Here is an 18,339-nt window from a genome sequence, read left to right on the forward strand (position 1 = left end):
TTTACATTTAAAAAAAAAAAGTCATAACATACAACACCAGTAAGTGATTTTCCTTTAAACTTCACAGATAGTTTCAATTAAATAACTCTCCATGGGCCATGACGGTATAATCATCCAATATTTCACAAAAAGCCAAAGAGACCAAAACAAGAACACATATTTTTTGCATAACTTTTTCCCCCTTTCCTCTCCTAATAATCATCTCATGAGCCCACAGATTTATCTTGTGACCATTTGGAAGGGGCAAGAACACTAGGGTGGGTCCCACTGGACTAAACTACCTGAAACTACCCGTGCCCGTGTAAGAAGTAGATCAAACATCGCTGCACCTCCACCAGCCACAGCAGGAAAATGCTGCATCAGTTTTAACCATATTGTCTTAATATATCTCATAGGGATCATGTTTCTGCAGAATATTTTACTCAGATACTCGAGTACATTTACTTTTACTTCAGAAGGATTTTGAATGCCTTTTACTTGTGAGGTGTCTTTAAACTGCACTGGTACTTTTAATAATCTAAGTACTTTATTACCACTAAAGCTTTGTATCAATTAACTGCACCAGTCTAAAAAGAGTCGACACGCTAGTAGGCTACTTATCAAATGATCAGAGATAAAAAGTGAAGTAAACTGAGTAATGAATCCGTCTAAAAACATGTGCAGAGTGTGTGTTATCCTGGCTTAGACGTCAGTGGGACTCTCTCTCTCTCTAAGTGGAAACTAGTCTCATTGGCAACATCGTCACGTGACCTCCCATGGCAACCGGTAAGTGTCATCAGTTCCGCTCTCAAGAGCAGCCTCAGTGCGACTCAACTGAAAATACACTGACTCACTTTATAACAACTCTGCTGATTCAAATTGACTTTAAATCGGCCCAGGAGTCCTCCAGCAAGACCACGGCCCTTCTTGCCTCAAATATTGGGGCGACATTAAAGAGAGTTCGAGCGGAACACCATGAGTCATCTCAACCCAGGGTAGGTACAATTTAATGTTTTATATTCAGCTAAGAGGGGGGCTTAGCTGATTAGTCTACTTTTTGTTAAACTTAATCTTCCTATTCTTAATTTTGTAATTACTTGAAAACAATTAAACAAATTCATTAATACAAAATGTCATGAGAGTAAAATGTCAAGCAATATAGTCACGAGCGTGGCCAAATTAACTACTCTTAGTTGACTGAAATTATGCTAAAGCTAAAGTACTTCTCAAAACGAGCTTAAAATGGGAGTACATTTACTACTTTTAGGCAAGGCCCTACTAATAAATCCACCATGAACTAATACATGATTAAAAAACGTTTTAAACTTTGTCAAACAAAGTGCTTCACTGTGAACAACACATGTCAGTGAACAAGACCTGAAAAGACAAGACGAAACAGCAGAAACAAGATGGAGAGCGATGAAATCTCTCTTTTTATGTCAAAGAGGTATTCTGATTCTTTTTTACTTTTAAAGCACATTTACGTACTCTGTTAATAGTCATGGCATGTATGAATATATAATACTGTAACACTGATACGGGTCATTTTGCTGCATAATGCATACTTTTACTTCTGATACTTTAAGCAAATTGTGTTGCTTATACCTGTGTACTCAGTAATTAGTCATTGTTCATGCTAATGCTAACTTCTTACCCAGGTAGAATCCATCATGCATCTTTGATGTCTGTTTTTTTTGGGTTTTTTTTACCTTGTTTTACTGTTTTGAATTTTTAATTGGGAAACAAATTTGGAAAAACTGTGATTTGTACAGACTTTAAACTTGTACCAGTGTTGTTGCACCATTAAAAATGATATTAAGATTAATAAAAATCTGCAGCCAAAGCTGTAGCTAGAGGTTCATAAACAACTAAGCCAGGTGCACAAAGAGGAGGCAGATAGGGTTAAGTGTGTCATCCCCTGTAATTCCTGTGTGTAATCAGACACCGGTAACAGACCCCATAGTTGTAAGCTCTTGTTGTCCCGTACACAAACGCTGGAGGAAATAAAAACACTTTCAGATAGGCCGGGGTTTGGACGATCTGATGTCTCCTTAATGAGGACAACAAACAACAACCGACAAACGTGGTGTGGTGCGGTGCACTAACTTTGATTGGGATTCTGGTTTTCTCTGAACTGTAATCAAGAACTCTCAAGTCACTTTAATGGAAGACAAGATTTAAAGTCTGGATGTCCATCATGAAGTGAAGCCTTTTTTTTTTAATTTAAGTTTCTTTGGCTGGGATTAATTGAGTGTCTTGTTTCTGTAGACTTCTTTCAGCCTACAACAGTCTCAAAGACAAACATCTGGCTGGATACTTCAGCAACACTCGGATCAGGAGACACCTGCAGAGAGCTGGACTGGTGCGTTAACAGGTTGTTGTTGTTGATGATGATGATCAGGGCTGTAAACGTAAATGGTTAGAGCCCGACTGATATATCGGCGGGCCAATATTATTGGACGATATTAGCCATTTCACGATCTATCGGTATTGGCATTTATAATGGCCGATTTTAAAAAGAAACTTTTTTTAATATTCTTTCATTAGAATCATTTATAATGACAAATAAATTATTCTGATAAATGAATATTTAAAAAATAAAAACGGACTGTCAACCATGTTATGAGCATTGCCTAGATTGTCCACCAAAGGGCCCTCTACAACGTCCCTGTTGGCAACACTGATTATTTACTAATTCATTATTTTTTTATTTTTTTATTAATGTGTTTTGTTCAGAGGACTTTAAGTTTCATATCTTAAGTTTGTACTTTTATACATTTTATTTATCAGAACTTTAATGTGTTTAAATGTTTCTGTTCTGGAATTTTACAAAGTATATACCTTATTGGTCTTAAAAATGCTTTATCGGTTGGACTCTAAAATGGACTGTTCTTATCTAACGCTTTTCTAGTCTCAACAACTACTCAAAGCGCATTTACATAGTACAGAAACCATTCATCATTCACACACAGTGGACGAGGCTGCCGTACAAGGTGCCACCTGCTCATCAGATAAACACTCACACACATTTACACTCCGATGGCGCAGCATCAGGGGCAACTCGGGGTTCAGTGTCTTGCCCAAGGACACTTCAACATGGGACTGCAGGGATGCAAAAACTTTCGCTGAAAATTGCCGCTTTCAGTCCCAAATAGGTCACAGGGAATGAAATGAGGTCAGTTTTTGACTTCCTGCATCGAACCGGCCAACATTGCTGTCTTTAAGAGGTTTTAGTGGGCTCAGTTTTAACACTAGAGTGAAGATATTGGTATACGGAAGTAGACAATCGAGAGCATCCACTGGTACCAACCATGTCAGCTTGTTGGGAAAAGGGCTAAATAACACTCCAACTTCAAACCTGTGAAAAAACACACAAAGACTTTGTGTTTGTGAAATTGTGTTGTATCTTGGGCTGTCATTCAAAAAAATGTGATACCGACACCAAAACTGTGACTTCCATACAGGTTCCTAAACGATACAGTTTTATTAAATCCATTTTAACAAAAATAAATTACATTACACGCTATGCAAAACTCCTACAGGAGCCGTCTATGTGTAGCGTAGAGTTTTTCCTGCGTGTCTCTGAGACGTGTACGTTAGACACCCAATCACAGACATTATTGGATCTTGGTAGAAGCCTGCTGCAGGCTGATTGGCTCACTGACGCTGATGAGATTGGGTATTGAATGACAAAGCATTTTGGGATACTCAACAAAACTCAACACTTTAGAGCCAATTTGGTCAGGGCCTAAAAGTATTGAATTTAGTACCCAGCCCTAGTCGTTTTGTATACGCTTTCATTGCTTATCATAGTAAGAAGCTGATAGGAAAAAACATATGTTTTGATTACCTTGATGGTTTTGTATTGTTAGCAATACTAGTGACCTCAGTTTAAAACACTGTTAACCGTTTTCAAATACCCATATTGTAGCTTGAACCCTGCTGTGACTGTTGTTGTTCTCAGATCACCAGGAGTGGACGTATTGTTCCAGACAAGGAATACAGACACAAGCTGATCCAGAAAGCCCACCAGAGACACATTCGAGAATGCCTGGCCCAGGCCATTTTCCACAAGGTGCTAGAGATGGAGGTGGGAAGAACAAAATATACCAGAGACAAAAAGGTCTCACTGTCAGCTAATCTGTGCTTCTCCTTGAATACTAAATGATGCTAATTTGTTCTGTGCCCCTCCCATATACAGCGTGTCCATCAAATAGAGATCAAAAGGAAACTGGAGGAGTTTGCAAGAAGGGAAAGAGTACATAAGATCAAAGTACATCATTTACATTTGAACACTGCTTTGCTGCTTGCTGTTTTGTAACCGTATGACTCCTGAATCATATGAAACAACAACAAAAAACAATTAGCATTTACTATTAATTATTGACAGAGCCTTCCTTGTAGATGATAGTGTACAAATATATCTCAATTTGGAACAAACATATATACACAAGAAAATGGCAACAATATTGATGACTGACCCTGTTTGGAAGGTGGAGCGCTCTAAAAAGTACGAAGAAGACATCATCCGTATTCTGTCTCCACATCCACCCACGGGGGCGAGGGCTATCCGAAAACAACACTCTGGGCCGGAGGGGGAGAACTCTGAATCCTCGGAGTCCGTGAGTCAAAACATCTGTCTTGGTGCACCAGTAGATTGAGTGGTTATTGTTGTAACATCACATTTCATATGTTGTCACCTGTGAATGATACAGGCACCCCTGTGGCCAACCAGGAACAAAATAAACCACGGATCCAAGCACTTAATCAAGTGCCTTTTAAAATGTGACCTTTAATTATAGCATCTCCATTTTGGAAAGAAGGTTTTTAAATGCCAAATGGTCTCTAAGATATTATGTGAGTTTAAAACCTCAACCTTAAAGTTAAATTTATTAGACCAATCAATTTTAGATGGATTGGTCTATCAGACCTGTGTTTCACAAGCGATAAATATATTGGGTTTGTAGTTAACATGTTGACATTTAATTATAAGAATAGTTCATTATTTTTGGAAATACACTTACTTTCTTTATGAGAACTAGTTGAATAGACTGATATCACTGTCATGTCTGAATTTAAATATAAATATGAAGCTACAGCCATCAGCCAGTTAGCTGAGCTTTGCATAAAGATAGGAGAAATGTTAGCCTGGCCCTGTGCGAAGGCAACAGCACATCTAAACATCACTAAGTGACATGTTTTATCTTGTTTAGTTTGTACAAAACCAAAGTGAAAAAAACGACTTTTTCTTGACTGGGAGCTTTGTGTTGCTAGTCTTGCTTGCTCGCAAAATTGTGAACTGAAGTAGGAGAATTTCCAGACCGAGCTGCAGGGCAAAATCAAATCGCCAGCAGAGTGGGCGGGGTTTACCCAGTCTATTGTGTGTGTGTGTGTTGTGTGTGTGTGTGTGTGTGTGTGTGTGTGTGTGTGTGTGTGTGTGTGTGTGTGTGTGTGGTGTGTGTGTGTGTGTGTGTAATCATGGCGGTCTGCAAAATTGTTTACAATGAATATTTGTAAACATTGTTGCAATGCCTCTTCTTATCTGTCTCGTTTTACCAATCCCTCCAGGATTTTGCGGCCTTTTAAAAAAATTGTTGAAGCCCAAAGTGCCTGGTTTTGCGGGACCTGTCCTCAATGTAGGTCATTGTCCACCGTGTGTGTTTGTGTGTGTGTGTGTGTGCACACGTCAGTTGCAAGGGGAACTGAGCAGCAGCTCCGCCCACTGCAGAGAGCCGTCAGGATCGAAACAGCTGCAGCTTCAGCAACTTTAGAGTGAAAAAATCTTACAGCGCACATTGATGTTAAAATGTATACAGGTTGGAAGGACGGTCTGAAATGTCTTTTGCCGTACGTTTCGTTGGTAAATGTGACATGTTCGAGTCACACTCGTTTTGTCGTCATATCAGAAACAAGGAAGTGAATTTGCCGACGTATGCAAATTCTGATTTGAACACAACTTGTGCATAGTGATGTACCCATCTTACGTGATGTAATGCTTTATGCTGTGTGGTCATGCATTAGGTCATGAATAGAATCATAGAGGCTATGAATTCATGTAAATTCCTGATGATTCATAAGAGATAAAGGAATGAAGTAATGCACAAATCAGGAACTAATGCATGCATGAATTCACATTTCATGTACCCTCAAAGTAAAGTGTTACCATAACTTTAGTTCAAGTCTGTGGCAGCAGTTCCAAATTAATCGTTTATAGCCATGCAATGAAAAATACCTTTTCACAAAGTTTTTCAGAAGTTCAGAGGATACATTTTCCAAAAGAATGCTTTAATTCTAAAAAATAAAGTTAGACCCACACGAAACTCTATATTCTTAGATATGTACTGTAGGCTACATACCAAGACAATTAATAAATATTAACTGAGATACTCCATTATGTTATGAGCAGTAGGCCTACGTGTGCTGGGGGCACAATTGTGTCTAATCTGTCTGTGTCTATGTCTGACCTGAGCTGGCACATGGTCACGTTAAAAGTGTGTGCTTGCACGATCAATACGGTCACACGCTAAGTGTCCCGATTTTAGTTCCGGGAAATCTGGTCCCCCTTACCATACAGAAATGTAATCTTCTCATTCAAACAATGCTGAACTATTTCTTTAATTGCAGCACCTAAATTTGGCCAGTTGAAGTTTAGTATATTTTTTTTATATTAATGATGCATCATCTTTTTCGCCCTAAAATCACTATTTCACATTAATTGTCATACAATATATGGAAATAAAGACCTGTTTTAATCGCTCAAACTCAGTTAGAGTTGAGCAGTGTCTAAGTCCAAGACATTCTTTCAGGAAAGGAATTTCTGTCTGTAATGAAAATCTCTGTTGTCAGCCGCTGAAAAGAGTGATTTAAGTAAAATATTGGGTTTAAAAGTCGGTTATCTTTGAAACATCAAAAGTCACTGACCTTGATGCACAAGGACACACAATGACACTAATGTGCATGTGCACACACTTTGTGTAATTTATCATTATTCAATTAAAAGAGTTTAGGATTTATCAAAGTAAGAGAAAACTTTAAATATCCCCAACTGGAAACTAGGATGAAACGTATAAAGATGATCATGTATAAAGATGTAAATGAGAACTAGAGCAGATTACATTAAATTGAACATACTGTGTGCAACATTATATCACATGCATAGACGATGTGCAAACCCCAATAGCTGACCACAAACTGACAATATAAAATATCCTATAATAACAATAAATTACACAATGATTATGGACAATATGTCGGAAAAAGTTTTTTGCCAAGGTCAAGAATGAATTTCCAACCTTAATGTTATTAAAATAAAGGAATTTTATTTTATAGAGCAGCATTATTCCTCCCTTTATGTCAGCCTTAAACATGCTTAGGTTCTGATCAATTTGTATGTTTAATTGACAGTTTAGTTGTACTCAAATCAGACACATTTATCATCTTCTTGTACAGACTGTATTAAACAAATTTCACACTGTACTGGTTTCCATAGCAACACATATACAGTGTTTGTAATTAGCAGCATGCTGACTATGTGTGTGTTACTGGTGCTGCAGCCGGGCTCGTCTCGACCCAACACGGCTCCAGGGACAATGCAGAGGCCGGCGCGTCTGAAGCCGATCCACAGTAACAGCACCACAGCTTCGCTCAGACGCAGCTCCCCTTACAGACTCCCCGAGTCCTCCAATGAGAACGACCAGCTGCTCAACTGCACTGTGAGGCCGCGACACATGAGACACCTTCATTCATTCACTCATTCATGTGCCTACTTATTTAGAGAGACTGTTTTTCCTTACAGAGAAAATCACATTTTCTTTTGGTTTTAAACTATAGTGATAGCAATATAGCTATATATTATAAGATAGCAATATTGTTTACCTTTATTCACATTCATTAGAGACTACAATCATAGAAATAAACATAATAGTTCATCAGTGTGACAATGTGACTTTGTTAAGGGAGAATTCCCGTCCATTCTGTCACTCCCCAATGTAAGTTGAGTGCAGATTTGAGTTGCACATTCATCTTTTGCGACAAGTAGCATACAAGATGCTAATGAGACTTCTCTTTTGTCAATACAGTAAAAATGGACCTACTTAACAAAGTTCGTTCACTCCTGGCTACAAGCTAGCAATCAAACACAACAAAGGCTGTCACTGGAATGGCGTTTTGAGCTAATGTTAGAAATCAAACAACCATAGATAGCTAAAACAGTTTTGAAATGATTTCCATCATGCGCTAATCAAATCTGCTTACATCGGGGAGTTTCCAACACGTAGCTCTGTTGTTTGTAAATCTGGAGTGCTGTCAGTAGAGAGAATAAATGAAACAGTCGATGCTGCCTACAGCGTGTTATCCTCCTTCTAGCATTAGCACCCAAGAGGCTTAAACAGGGCAAGTTTCAAATGTGTTGTTATTCTCTAAACATGTTCAAAATGTCATTAAAAGTGCCTACCCATGTGAAGTGATTCCTTCCGAGTGAACACTGTGAATCTCTATATATTATCTCTTTTCTGTATTGTAGTTTGTAGACGGTCCCTAAGCACTCTAACTGCCGTCGCAACACAGGAACTAAACACAGCTGAATTAACACAACTTTTATGCATTTCTTTTACATCTACAGCAGTCAGATTCACTGTGTTCACTTGGAAGGAATCACTTGGTTAGGCACTTTTAATTACATTTTGAACATGTTTAGAGGTTAAAAACACGTTTAAAACGTGCCCTGTTTAAGCCTGTTGGGTGCTAACTCTAGCAGGAGGGAAACACGGTGTAGGCAGCACTGATTGGTTTTGTTTTTCTCTACTGACAGCACTTCAAATTCACAAACAACAGACCTACGTGTTGGAATCGACCGGAATTCTCCTTTAACTTCTCTTCCAGATGGACAAAGAGTCCCGGAGACGTTTGACCACAATGGAGCCCTACCGTGGTATCTCACCCTATTGCCTCCCAGTCATCAACAACTTTGTCACCCCGGTGCCTCCAGCCACAAAGAGGAAAGACAGGGTGGTAAAGGTCCCTCTCAGCAGCACGCTCCGAGGCCGCAGACTGCGTCCTACCACCGCCTCCAGCGGAGCTGACCTCGTTGAGGTCTTTATCTCTCTTTATGTTTTTCCTGGCAACAAAACCTTCCACAACAAACTTACAAGCTGTAGCCCCTTTGGGTTAACTAGAAACACCATTTACAATTTCTAGGCGGTGCACCTCACAGGAAGAGGTTCTATTATGTCTTTGTGTGTGTCTTTCATAAATCTTTCTGTCTAATGTCTAAAAAAAAATGTCTAAACTTTCAAATACAGAACAGCATAGAGGGATCCTGACGATATTTTATGTCACATATTGTATTGTAAAAAGCAGTATATATTATTATAGATAATTTCATCCAGATAACACCTACCTGTGTAGATCAGTAAAGAAATTACAAAGAGTTCCTAAACTGGATCAAATTGATATCAAACTAACTCCAACCTGCCCTTTTTCCCATCCAGGACCCCCCCATGCTGAGGAGTTCTGTGCTCCAGAGCCGAGTGTGTGTGAACATGATTTACTTTGGCAAAACAGTGCATCTCTCCCACGACCTGACCGACATGAGGGATGAGGTCAAAGTGTTTCAGCAACACTGTGGAGGAGAGAACCTGTGTGTTTTCAAGGGAATGCTCCACGAGGGAGGTCAGTGTGATGATCTGTGATTGTGTTTGTTAGATACTGTATGGGTGTTTGTGTACACAAATAAGAGCAAATCTTGGGAGGGAGGTCGTTTAACGTAAGTGTGTAAAATAGCCTTTCTGAAACAAACTACCTCTATTAAAGGGCCCCCAGTCTATAGAATATTTCTGTATCATTATTATTTACATGAACCACATGTAGCAATACGTCAAAATACCTCACAGGATTTAAGATGGGTTTGAGTTGTTCTATCTTGATCTTGAATCTTAAAAATGTTTCTTCCTCACACCTTCGTCCTCAATCTCTCCCTCAGAGACTTTCCAGTTCATTTCAAGGCGACACCGAGGTTTCCCCTTCAGCTTGACTTTCTATCTGAACGGGCTGCAGGTGGAGCGCCTGAGCTCCTGCTGCGAGTTCAAACACAGAAAGGGCCCCAGACTCGGTGGCAGGCACGGACACTTTGGCTTCTGTGGTGTAGAGGGGGCCTCTCCATGCTACAAGTAAGGTCTTCTTTTAAAGGCGTACTGTGTCTTTAAAGGGGAACTCCATTTCTTGTACACGTCAAAGTCTGTTAACATGTCTTGGGGAGTAGTACTGCATGTGTGAAAAATGTTGTCAAAGTCCTTTTGTGGTTAGTTTGAAAATGAAAAAAGAGAGTTAGAAATACGTGAGCTTACCAGACCTCTCTAACCTGCTGCTCATCTCTGCTTGAGGCTAGCAACTCAAGGCTACATTAGACGCTTCTAACACAACACACCTGACTTTCCAACTCAACGGTGAGCGGTTGAGTTGCATTTTTGGTAACGTGGGCACAAGGTTTTGACATGGAAAAAAGTGTGGAATAAAAAAAGACAGCCTTTCTTAAAAAATGGTCCATTGTGAGTCTGAAAATGTTATACCCTTTTAACAAAGAAATATACTTATTTGCTTTCTTACAAAGAGTTAGATGAGAAGATTGATACCACTCAACTCGCCAACAACTTTGCTAACGACGTCGCCATGTTAACTTGATTATAATCTGTCAAAATACCAAACTCATCTGGGTCGACCTCTAGCTCAGTACCCTTAGTGTGCTCCTTGTAGGCTGAGTCCTTGGCAGCAGCCAGGGATCGAATCCAACCTGCAGCCCTTTGCTGCATGTCTTCCCCCCTCTTCTTCCCCTTAAGCCATCCTATTAATTAAAGGCCACAAAAGCCCCCAAAAATTGAACTATTCTGCTAAACTTCATACAGTATATCATGCTGATATATATATATTTCAGGTGCATCATAGCAATGGGACTGGACAAGAAGCCCACCCCTCCACCAAAGAGGGTCAAAGAGGATGGAGGAAGAGAAGAGACAGTCTTAAGCCCAAAGGGTGGTGCTGAGATGGAGACAGAGAGGACTGGAGACAATGCTTCATCCCACTCTGAGTGTAAAACCAGCCAACCACAGGACGTGAAGACTCAAGTCAAAAAAGAAACTGCTGATGAGGACAAAGTCAGAGATGGTATAATGACTGGAACATCTGAGGACAAAGAACACATGACTACGCTAAGGAGAAATACATTAAGCGAGAGCTTTTGCAGATCTTTTCCATACAATGTATCCCAAAGAATTTTCTTTCTTCCTCAGATTATGAGGAAGACTTTGAAGCAGATGACGAGGGCCCTGCAGACGATGACAGGGCAAAAGAAAAGAAATCCTCGTCTCCATCCCGTGGAACTGAAAGGCAGGTTAAAGAGGAGAGAGACGCCTCTGAGACTGAAGACGACGAGAAGGATGGTGGGGGAAATCTCTTGTTTGAACACATCTTTCAAGTATTGCGAGAGAAAAAAATAACAAGAGTGAAGTGGCATTTCATCACATAATTTACTCATTCTTTTAGCAAAACAGAATCACTCGGTATCTTTTAGAGGGCATTCAAATACTGATTGCAGCAGATCTCTGGAGCTTAGATTTCAATGAGATGCTGAAAGGAACTGCTCCTTCTATTTATTTACAGCATTTCTAAGCCAAGGACCCCTTAACTGAAGGTGAGATGGAGCAGGGACCCCCTACTACATAGATTGTATAAAATAAGTTCCATATTAAACTGGGCCTACAACAATGTGTTGGGCGTCCTGCGTACTTTTTTAGAGCATAGAATACTAAGCTGTTAATAAGCATAATTTTATAAATCATGTTTAAAATAAATACTTGTGCACAGTGACTTCTTAGGATTGTGTGGCTATCTTAGTTTTTACCTTACCTATAGGCCAGTAAGCCTATCATCAATGGGGCTTGGATTCATGTTAAGACATTTAAAAAATTTTGTTTAAATAAACAATAATTTGGTGCCCCCCTCTCCTGCAGTACCCCCTGTTGAAGATCTCTGATTTACAAAATAAATTGGATGTTTGGGAACTCACTTTTCTGTTAAAGAATTTAAAATGCTCCATTTTTCTTGCACAGAGGACATGAAGTCTCGTTCAGGATCCAGCTTCTCAGGCAGCGAGCAGGAGGAGAGTGATGCGGAAGCCACCAAAGACTCCCGAGAAGACGAGAAAGCAGAGCAACCTAAAGAGGTCGATCAAGAGGAAACTACCGTTCTACCAGATGAAAAAAACAATGAACCAAATCAAGAAGAAGCCGCTGAGGCTGAGGCTGAGGCTGAGGCGCCAAAAGACTCCGGGGTACAGGGCAGTGCGGGGGACAGCACGGAGATAGACTACAGCATCTCCTCAGGGAATGAGAATAAACAGAGTGAAGACACCTTAGGAGAAAAGGAGGTGGAGAAAATGCTAGATGAGAGCAAACAGGAGTTGGAACAGGAGAGGGGTGAGTATAAACCAACAAATACAACTATGGAGCTTTCACCTGAGAGAGAAATGGATTAGTCCATCTTGCATGGAGGTTTTTCCACTGTCACCTCAACCAGGGCTGTATTCCCTTTATGTGGTGTGTGTGTTGTGTGTGTGTGCAGGTAAATACAGTAATACAGCCCTGATAACAACTAAATCAGTATCACAGTACCATAATGTCAGTTTGTGATATTTAAAGTAATATTATGACATTGTTGTAATTTGATACTGGAAAAACTTGTGTGTTTATTTTATTTTTGTCCTTTTTTTAAATTTTGTTTGTGTGTGAAGTGTTTCTGTCTGATCCACTTTTGTGGATGTAAAAGTTCCATTTTATTCAAAAAGAGTTTGCGAAATGTTGGAATGTTAATAAGAAATTCTCACCTAGATATTTTAATTGTATTTTGTATCTCTCCTGACAAATGTTTTCAGGCTTAGAGAAAGTCTTTTATAACTTATGTTTGCTTTTTACTCTATGTATCTGTCTTAAAGCTGCACAATATAGTTCTTAAAGCAAAATGATATGGAACGAATAGATATTTCAAAATATAGTTCGTAAAACAATGGGAAAGCCTGTCGGGGGTGAAAATACAATCAGAAAAGGAGGAGGAAGCTGTACACACCTAAAGTCCCAAAAGTGCATCACACAGCATGTCAGTGTTAATGTATAGAATCTACACAATCACATCTGTTCTACGTTACAGCGTTCTTTTTCTGAAAAAAAAGGAACATACATGTTAATACATGAAAATGTATTGTTGATAAAACAGGAATTGTGGGTTTTCAAATTGTTTCTTAAAATGTATGACAAAACACTTTGGTGCCAAAGTTCAGTGATTTTCTTTCTTTCTTTTAATCTTTTATCATTTAGAGTTTCAAATTGACATCCTAAAGTGACATAAAATAGGTTTAAAATAGGTATTTTAAGAGTGTGCTTTGTGTTTTCATTTTGGTTATTCACTGAATCATGCTTGTTGATGTGTTGAATTTTCTTTCTGTGCATGTTATCATCTTGCATGTTGTTTGCACCCGGTAAGATTAAAGACATTTTGTTCATTGCCGTTTGTTTCTTCATTGGCTCAGTTTTCTCATTGCACATGCGTTGTTCAAATACTGCTTTATTCATAGCCTTTTAACATTTTGATTTGTTACCATGAGTGGCTCACAAAAGTTCATCCTGGGCTTGCTTAAACATGAATTTGTATCACTGCCATGTCTGTTTTTCTCTCCCAAGCCAAATCTGTGCAGGAGAAGCTGGCAGAAGCCATACTGAAGGAGTCCCAGTGCAACTCCGAGCCCGAACTGAGCGACACCACCACTGAGGAGGAGGAGTCCATCGAGAAATGGTCTAATCAAGACAGCAAGGGTACCTGACTTTCATTTTTTATTCAAACTAATCAACAAACTACACAAGAGTAAAATACTTACTTTCCTAAAAAAAATTATATTGTATTTGCAGATGCAGAACAGCAACAGACACTTGTAAAGGAAACAAAATGTGAGGAAGATGTTCGTGAAGATGAAGTGGTACAGGATCATGAAGAGATGTCTGAACCAAGAGGACAGGATGACAAAACTCAACAAGAGCCCCAAGATCAGAAGGTGGAAATAGAAGATGGTGATGAAAAGACGGCATCAGAAGAAGACAAAAACACAGACAATGATAAAATAGAGGACACCGAAGATACAGATGCAGCTCGGCATCCTGTATCTGAACAGGAAATGGCTGATGGTGACAAGAGTTTAGAACCTCAAGAAGATGCAGCAACTAAATCTGCTGATGGTGAGGCTGCAGAGGAACACAAAGAAAGCGAAGAGAAAACTGCAGCAGAGGTCGACACGCAGCCTGGCGAGACTGGGCGAGAGGCAAAAAGCAGCGAGGAGGATGAGTCATCAATATCGGAGCTGAATAAAAACACTGATGAGACAGCATCCCCAGATGATGCGGAGGCAGAGGCGATGACAGCAAGCGAGACAATGGAGATGAAAGCAGAGCCCTCTGAGGAGAAAGAGGCCCTCAACTGTGAAGAGACACCTGTAACCGACAAAGAAAAGAGGCAGCAAAAAGACAGCGAGGACAGAGACGCAGCATCAGAGACAGAAGTCACAGCAGAGAATTCAAGCAGCTCGATGGAGGGGAGCGGAGACACCACCGTTGAAAAAACAGCAGATATAACAGCAGATATAAGTGAGGAAAATGCAAAAGATGAGAGCAGTAAAGATGGTGTTAAAGAAGTGGAAGTGTCAGCAGTAGAGGCTGGTAAAGATGACAGTCCACAAGAAAGGGATGATCTAGGCAAAGAGGAGACAGACACATCACCTGTGGAAATGGGGGATAAGGTAGAAAAGAAATGTGAGGAGGAAGGTCAGGAGAAAGAAAAGCAAACTAATCCAGATGATAAAACACAAGGTGAAAATAGAGAGGAAAGTAAAAAGGATGATACAGATAAGACAGAAGAGGAAGAGAATGAGAGTAAGATGGCGGAAAGTATGGAAAACAAGGACAGCAATTCAGAGTTGACTAAAAGTGTCTCAAACACTGAAGGAAAGGCAAATGAAGAACAAGCTGAGAAAACCCACAGTGACGAAGATAATGTTGCAAATGAAGAGAAGGCAGACGAGTCAGACAATACAGAGAGGAACAAAGATAGCAAAAGCATTGGTAATAAAAATGACGAGCAACAATCTGAAGAAAACGGAGCCGCAACTGATGAAACTAATGAGGTGGAAACGGCTGCTGATGGAGAAAAGGATGATGAAGCGGAACAGGAAGAGAAAGATCAGAATGAGGACAAGGATGAGATTGTTGCAAAGAATGAAGGTGATGAAGAATGTCAAGAGAGAAAAGTTGATGAGACTGTAGGGGGAGAAGAAATATCTGAGATAACAGAGGAATCTGAGAAAAGTGCAGATGCAAACTTGGATAAAGACGTGAAAATACCTGATGAAAATACTGTTCAGTCAGAGGATGTCGCTGACAGTGAAGCAGCAGATGTAGCACACGGGACGAAAACGGCTGAAGAGACGCCAAGCAACGTGATGGAGGCTGAAGATGTTGAGAAAGAAACCGAAGGAGGAAGTGACTACAGTGAAAAGGGAGAAGTTGATGTTGAAAATGGAGAGATTTCTACCGTAGCAGCTAGCAAAACGTGTGAGGATGAGGGAGAGGCTCAAACTGAGGGCAAAGATGACAAGAGAACAACAGAGGAGCCAGCAGCGGGAGAGAGCACAGAGGTAAAAGAAGTGACTGTTGATTCTGAAGATGGGGCTGAAAACCATGAGGACAACAACGTCGATGAGGCCCCTGACACTGATGTGGTACAAAGTGACGCTAAGGAAGGGGATGACAGTGCGGAAAAGCAAAATGAATCCATTGAAAATTACTCCGAGCCAAAGACAGCTGGTAGGGAATTAAAAGAGGAATTTAAATTAGAGGACGGGGAGGAAACCAAACAAGATGAAAAAGGAAACCTATCTGACCCTGATCATGAAGACAGAGAATTAGATTTGATTAAAAAGAGTGACAACATCCAGAGTAATGCCACTGAGGTGATAGTTGCTTCTTCAGGGGATCAGGCACAATCTATAACACCCACAGCTGTGGATTCACACCATACAGCTCACAAGTTAGACAAGTCCACTGCACCATCTGACGCTGAGACTGACAAACACCCCCACGTTGATGAAAATGCTGCTGCTGCTGCCGAGCTCTCTGTTACCGATGGTGAAAACGGAGCAGACACGGAGGAAGCGAGCAAGGCCTCGGAGGAAGGAGCGAGTGTGCTGCTCAAACCTCACGCGCAGGCGTCACAGCTCACGCAAATCATTGATAACACAGACGAGAGCGCTGCAGTAGTTACAGCAACGCCAGAGGCCTTAGCGAGAGAAGACAACACAGATCTGGTCACAAACTGGATAACCATGCATCAAACATCAAAGTATTTTGAGACGTTTGTTGAGCCTTTAGAAGACTTAAAGGAATCTGCTTCAGACGCTCAAGTATCTGACGCTAATGAAGAAGTGACGCAATCTACAGAGCTGCCGAGATCAGAGAGTTCACTTCAGATGGCGAAGATGACTGGAAATGCAGAACAAGAGCTCACGCCAAAAGATGTCAATGAGTCAAAGGACAAAAGCAAAGAGGAAGCTGTGGTGTTAAACCTTGAAAGCAATCACTCTGAAGATGGTGAACTGTGTGAGAAAGACACACTGCAAGTGGAGGAGGAGACTGAGGTAGAAATCATGACAGCAAAAGAAGAGAGCGAACAAAACGATAAAGAGTCTGTGAACGGGCAAGACACGAGGTCAGAGGAGCACAAAGGAAGCCCAGGATCTGTAGACGAAGACAAGGTGCACGAGGGTTTCATGCAGGACAGCGCTAAGCAAACTGACTTTTCCATAACCGAAGTGGAAAGCATTACCGATACTCATCATTCCGTAACCAGCGGAAGACCTGAGAGTGTCCATGAGAACCAAACTGAGGAGGAAACTACAGATGCAGGTCCAGAGCTGAACGAAAAACAAACAGCAGTTGAAGATGTGAAAGATCTCTTGCCCTCGTTGAAAACAGAAGAGCAGCACGAGCAAACGACGAGTCCAGTGGGGCTCTCCAAACTAGATGAACCGAAAGATACCGAAGAAACATGGGCAAACAGCAATGAACAAAGTCGAGAAGTGACAGAAATAACTGATTTTACGACGTCCAAGTCAGACGACGGAAGCCAGAAGGAGTCCCCCCATGAAGACATCCAACACAAACCGTCAGACGAGAGCATCAGCGGAGACAGAAGAGACATGCAGCTGATCCAAGACATCAAACACACTCTGAGTAAAGACCGACTGAGCACTTTCTCAGTGGATGAAACACTGTTTGCGCAAAGTCCATATCCTTTGCTGACTGCTGCGAGGACAGAGAGTGGACATTAGAGCTGCACACTTCAGAGAAGCACCAAGGTACAGTGCTGCTTTACTTGCTTCTTTTTTGGTATACATGAAAACGTGTATAAAAGTGAATATTTAAAAAAAGAAAACCGTAATTAGACAGCCAGATAGCTACATTAGGAAATAGAAACATTTGTAGTGATCAGGAAATGTATTTTGTTTGTTTCTTTTGGTCAATTTCCCAAAAGTGAATACAAGATGACTTTTTGTTTTGACAGAGGCCCTCAAGTGTCTTGTGGTTTCTGTGTTTACATTACAATGGCTTCTCAAATCCTCTTCATCCTTCAATCACCAAAAAGAAGAAGCTGCACGAGGAGTTTTGACTGCTGCATAAAATGTTTACAATAGACCATCTCTTCCTATTGTTGTTACCAAAGAGGCGTAGTTTGTGTGAGGTATCAAGTGCAGCGGCTATCACCTATTACCTGTAAACAGATACTCTTCCACTCACGCTCACAAGGGATTCAATAATTCATAGTTGTTGGGCTATCAGTTTGTCCGTAAACTACATTTGACATTTGCACTGATGTTACAGTAGTTTGGCTTCTGTAATTGCACAGGATTGTCGTCTTAATGACAGTTTTAGTATTTATTTAGATGACATCTAGACAATAATGCAGCTGAACAACAAGAATGCTAACCTTAGCTAATGTGGTTAATAATTCATCCTTAGGCTACCAATTAGTCGAATAAAACAGTGGCAACAATGTGAAATGTTACATCTAGGCACTGAGTTGTGTCATTGCTGCTAACACTACCTCTCATTAAAAGAAATATACATAATCATTATTTGTATTGTCTTTTCACATGATTTTTATGGCGTGTGGGTTAGTGAGCCTCCATCTTTTCATTTGATATCTTTTAGTGACTAAAAACTGTTAGATAGAAAGTAGTCTCTATCCTTTGCGTTCCACTTCGGGGATTGCTCT

General features: G+C 40.4%; 1 protein-coding gene across 1 annotated transcript; it reads left to right on the forward strand.

The window, feature by feature from the left end:
- Positions 1–713: 713 nt before the first annotated feature.
- erich3 (glutamate-rich 3) lies at positions 714–18,274 on the forward strand. The gene is made up of 15 exons (XM_032526382.1): positions 714–974; positions 2,248–2,341; positions 3,944–4,069; positions 4,181–4,252; positions 4,473–4,601; positions 7,533–7,691; positions 8,860–9,069; positions 9,468–9,648; positions 9,959–10,145; positions 10,907–11,136; positions 11,262–11,411; positions 12,081–12,446; positions 13,704–13,835; positions 13,929–17,422; positions 17,629–18,274. The coding sequence occupies exons 1-14, from the start codon at positions 955–957 to the stop codon at positions 17,393–17,395; spliced, it is 5,523 nt and encodes a 1,840-aa protein (XP_032382273.1). The 5' UTR covers positions 714–954; the 3' UTR covers positions 17,396–17,422; positions 17,629–18,274.
- Positions 18,275–18,339: the final 65 nt, after the last annotated feature.

Source organism: Etheostoma spectabile, chromosome 9 (assembly GCF_008692095.1).
Source record: "Etheostoma spectabile isolate EspeVRDwgs_2016 chromosome 9, UIUC_Espe_1.0, whole genome shotgun sequence".
NCBI lineage: Eukaryota > Metazoa > Chordata > Actinopteri > Perciformes > Percidae > Etheostoma > Etheostoma spectabile.

What these genes read in the sequence shown, in the direction of transcription:
- erich3 (XM_032526382.1), top strand. Translation starts at nt 955, where the DNA reads ATGAGTCATCTCAACCCAGG. An exon ending in ACCTGCAGAGAGCTGGACTG is followed by an intron (nt 2,342 to 3,943) that starts GTGCGTTAACAG and finishes TGTTGTTCTCAG; the next exon opens with ATCACCAGGAGTGGACGTAT. An exon ending in GGGGCCTCTCCATGCTACAA is followed by an intron (nt 10,146 to 10,906) that starts GTAAGGTCTTCT and finishes TATATATTTCAG; the next exon opens with GTGCATCATAGCAATGGGAC.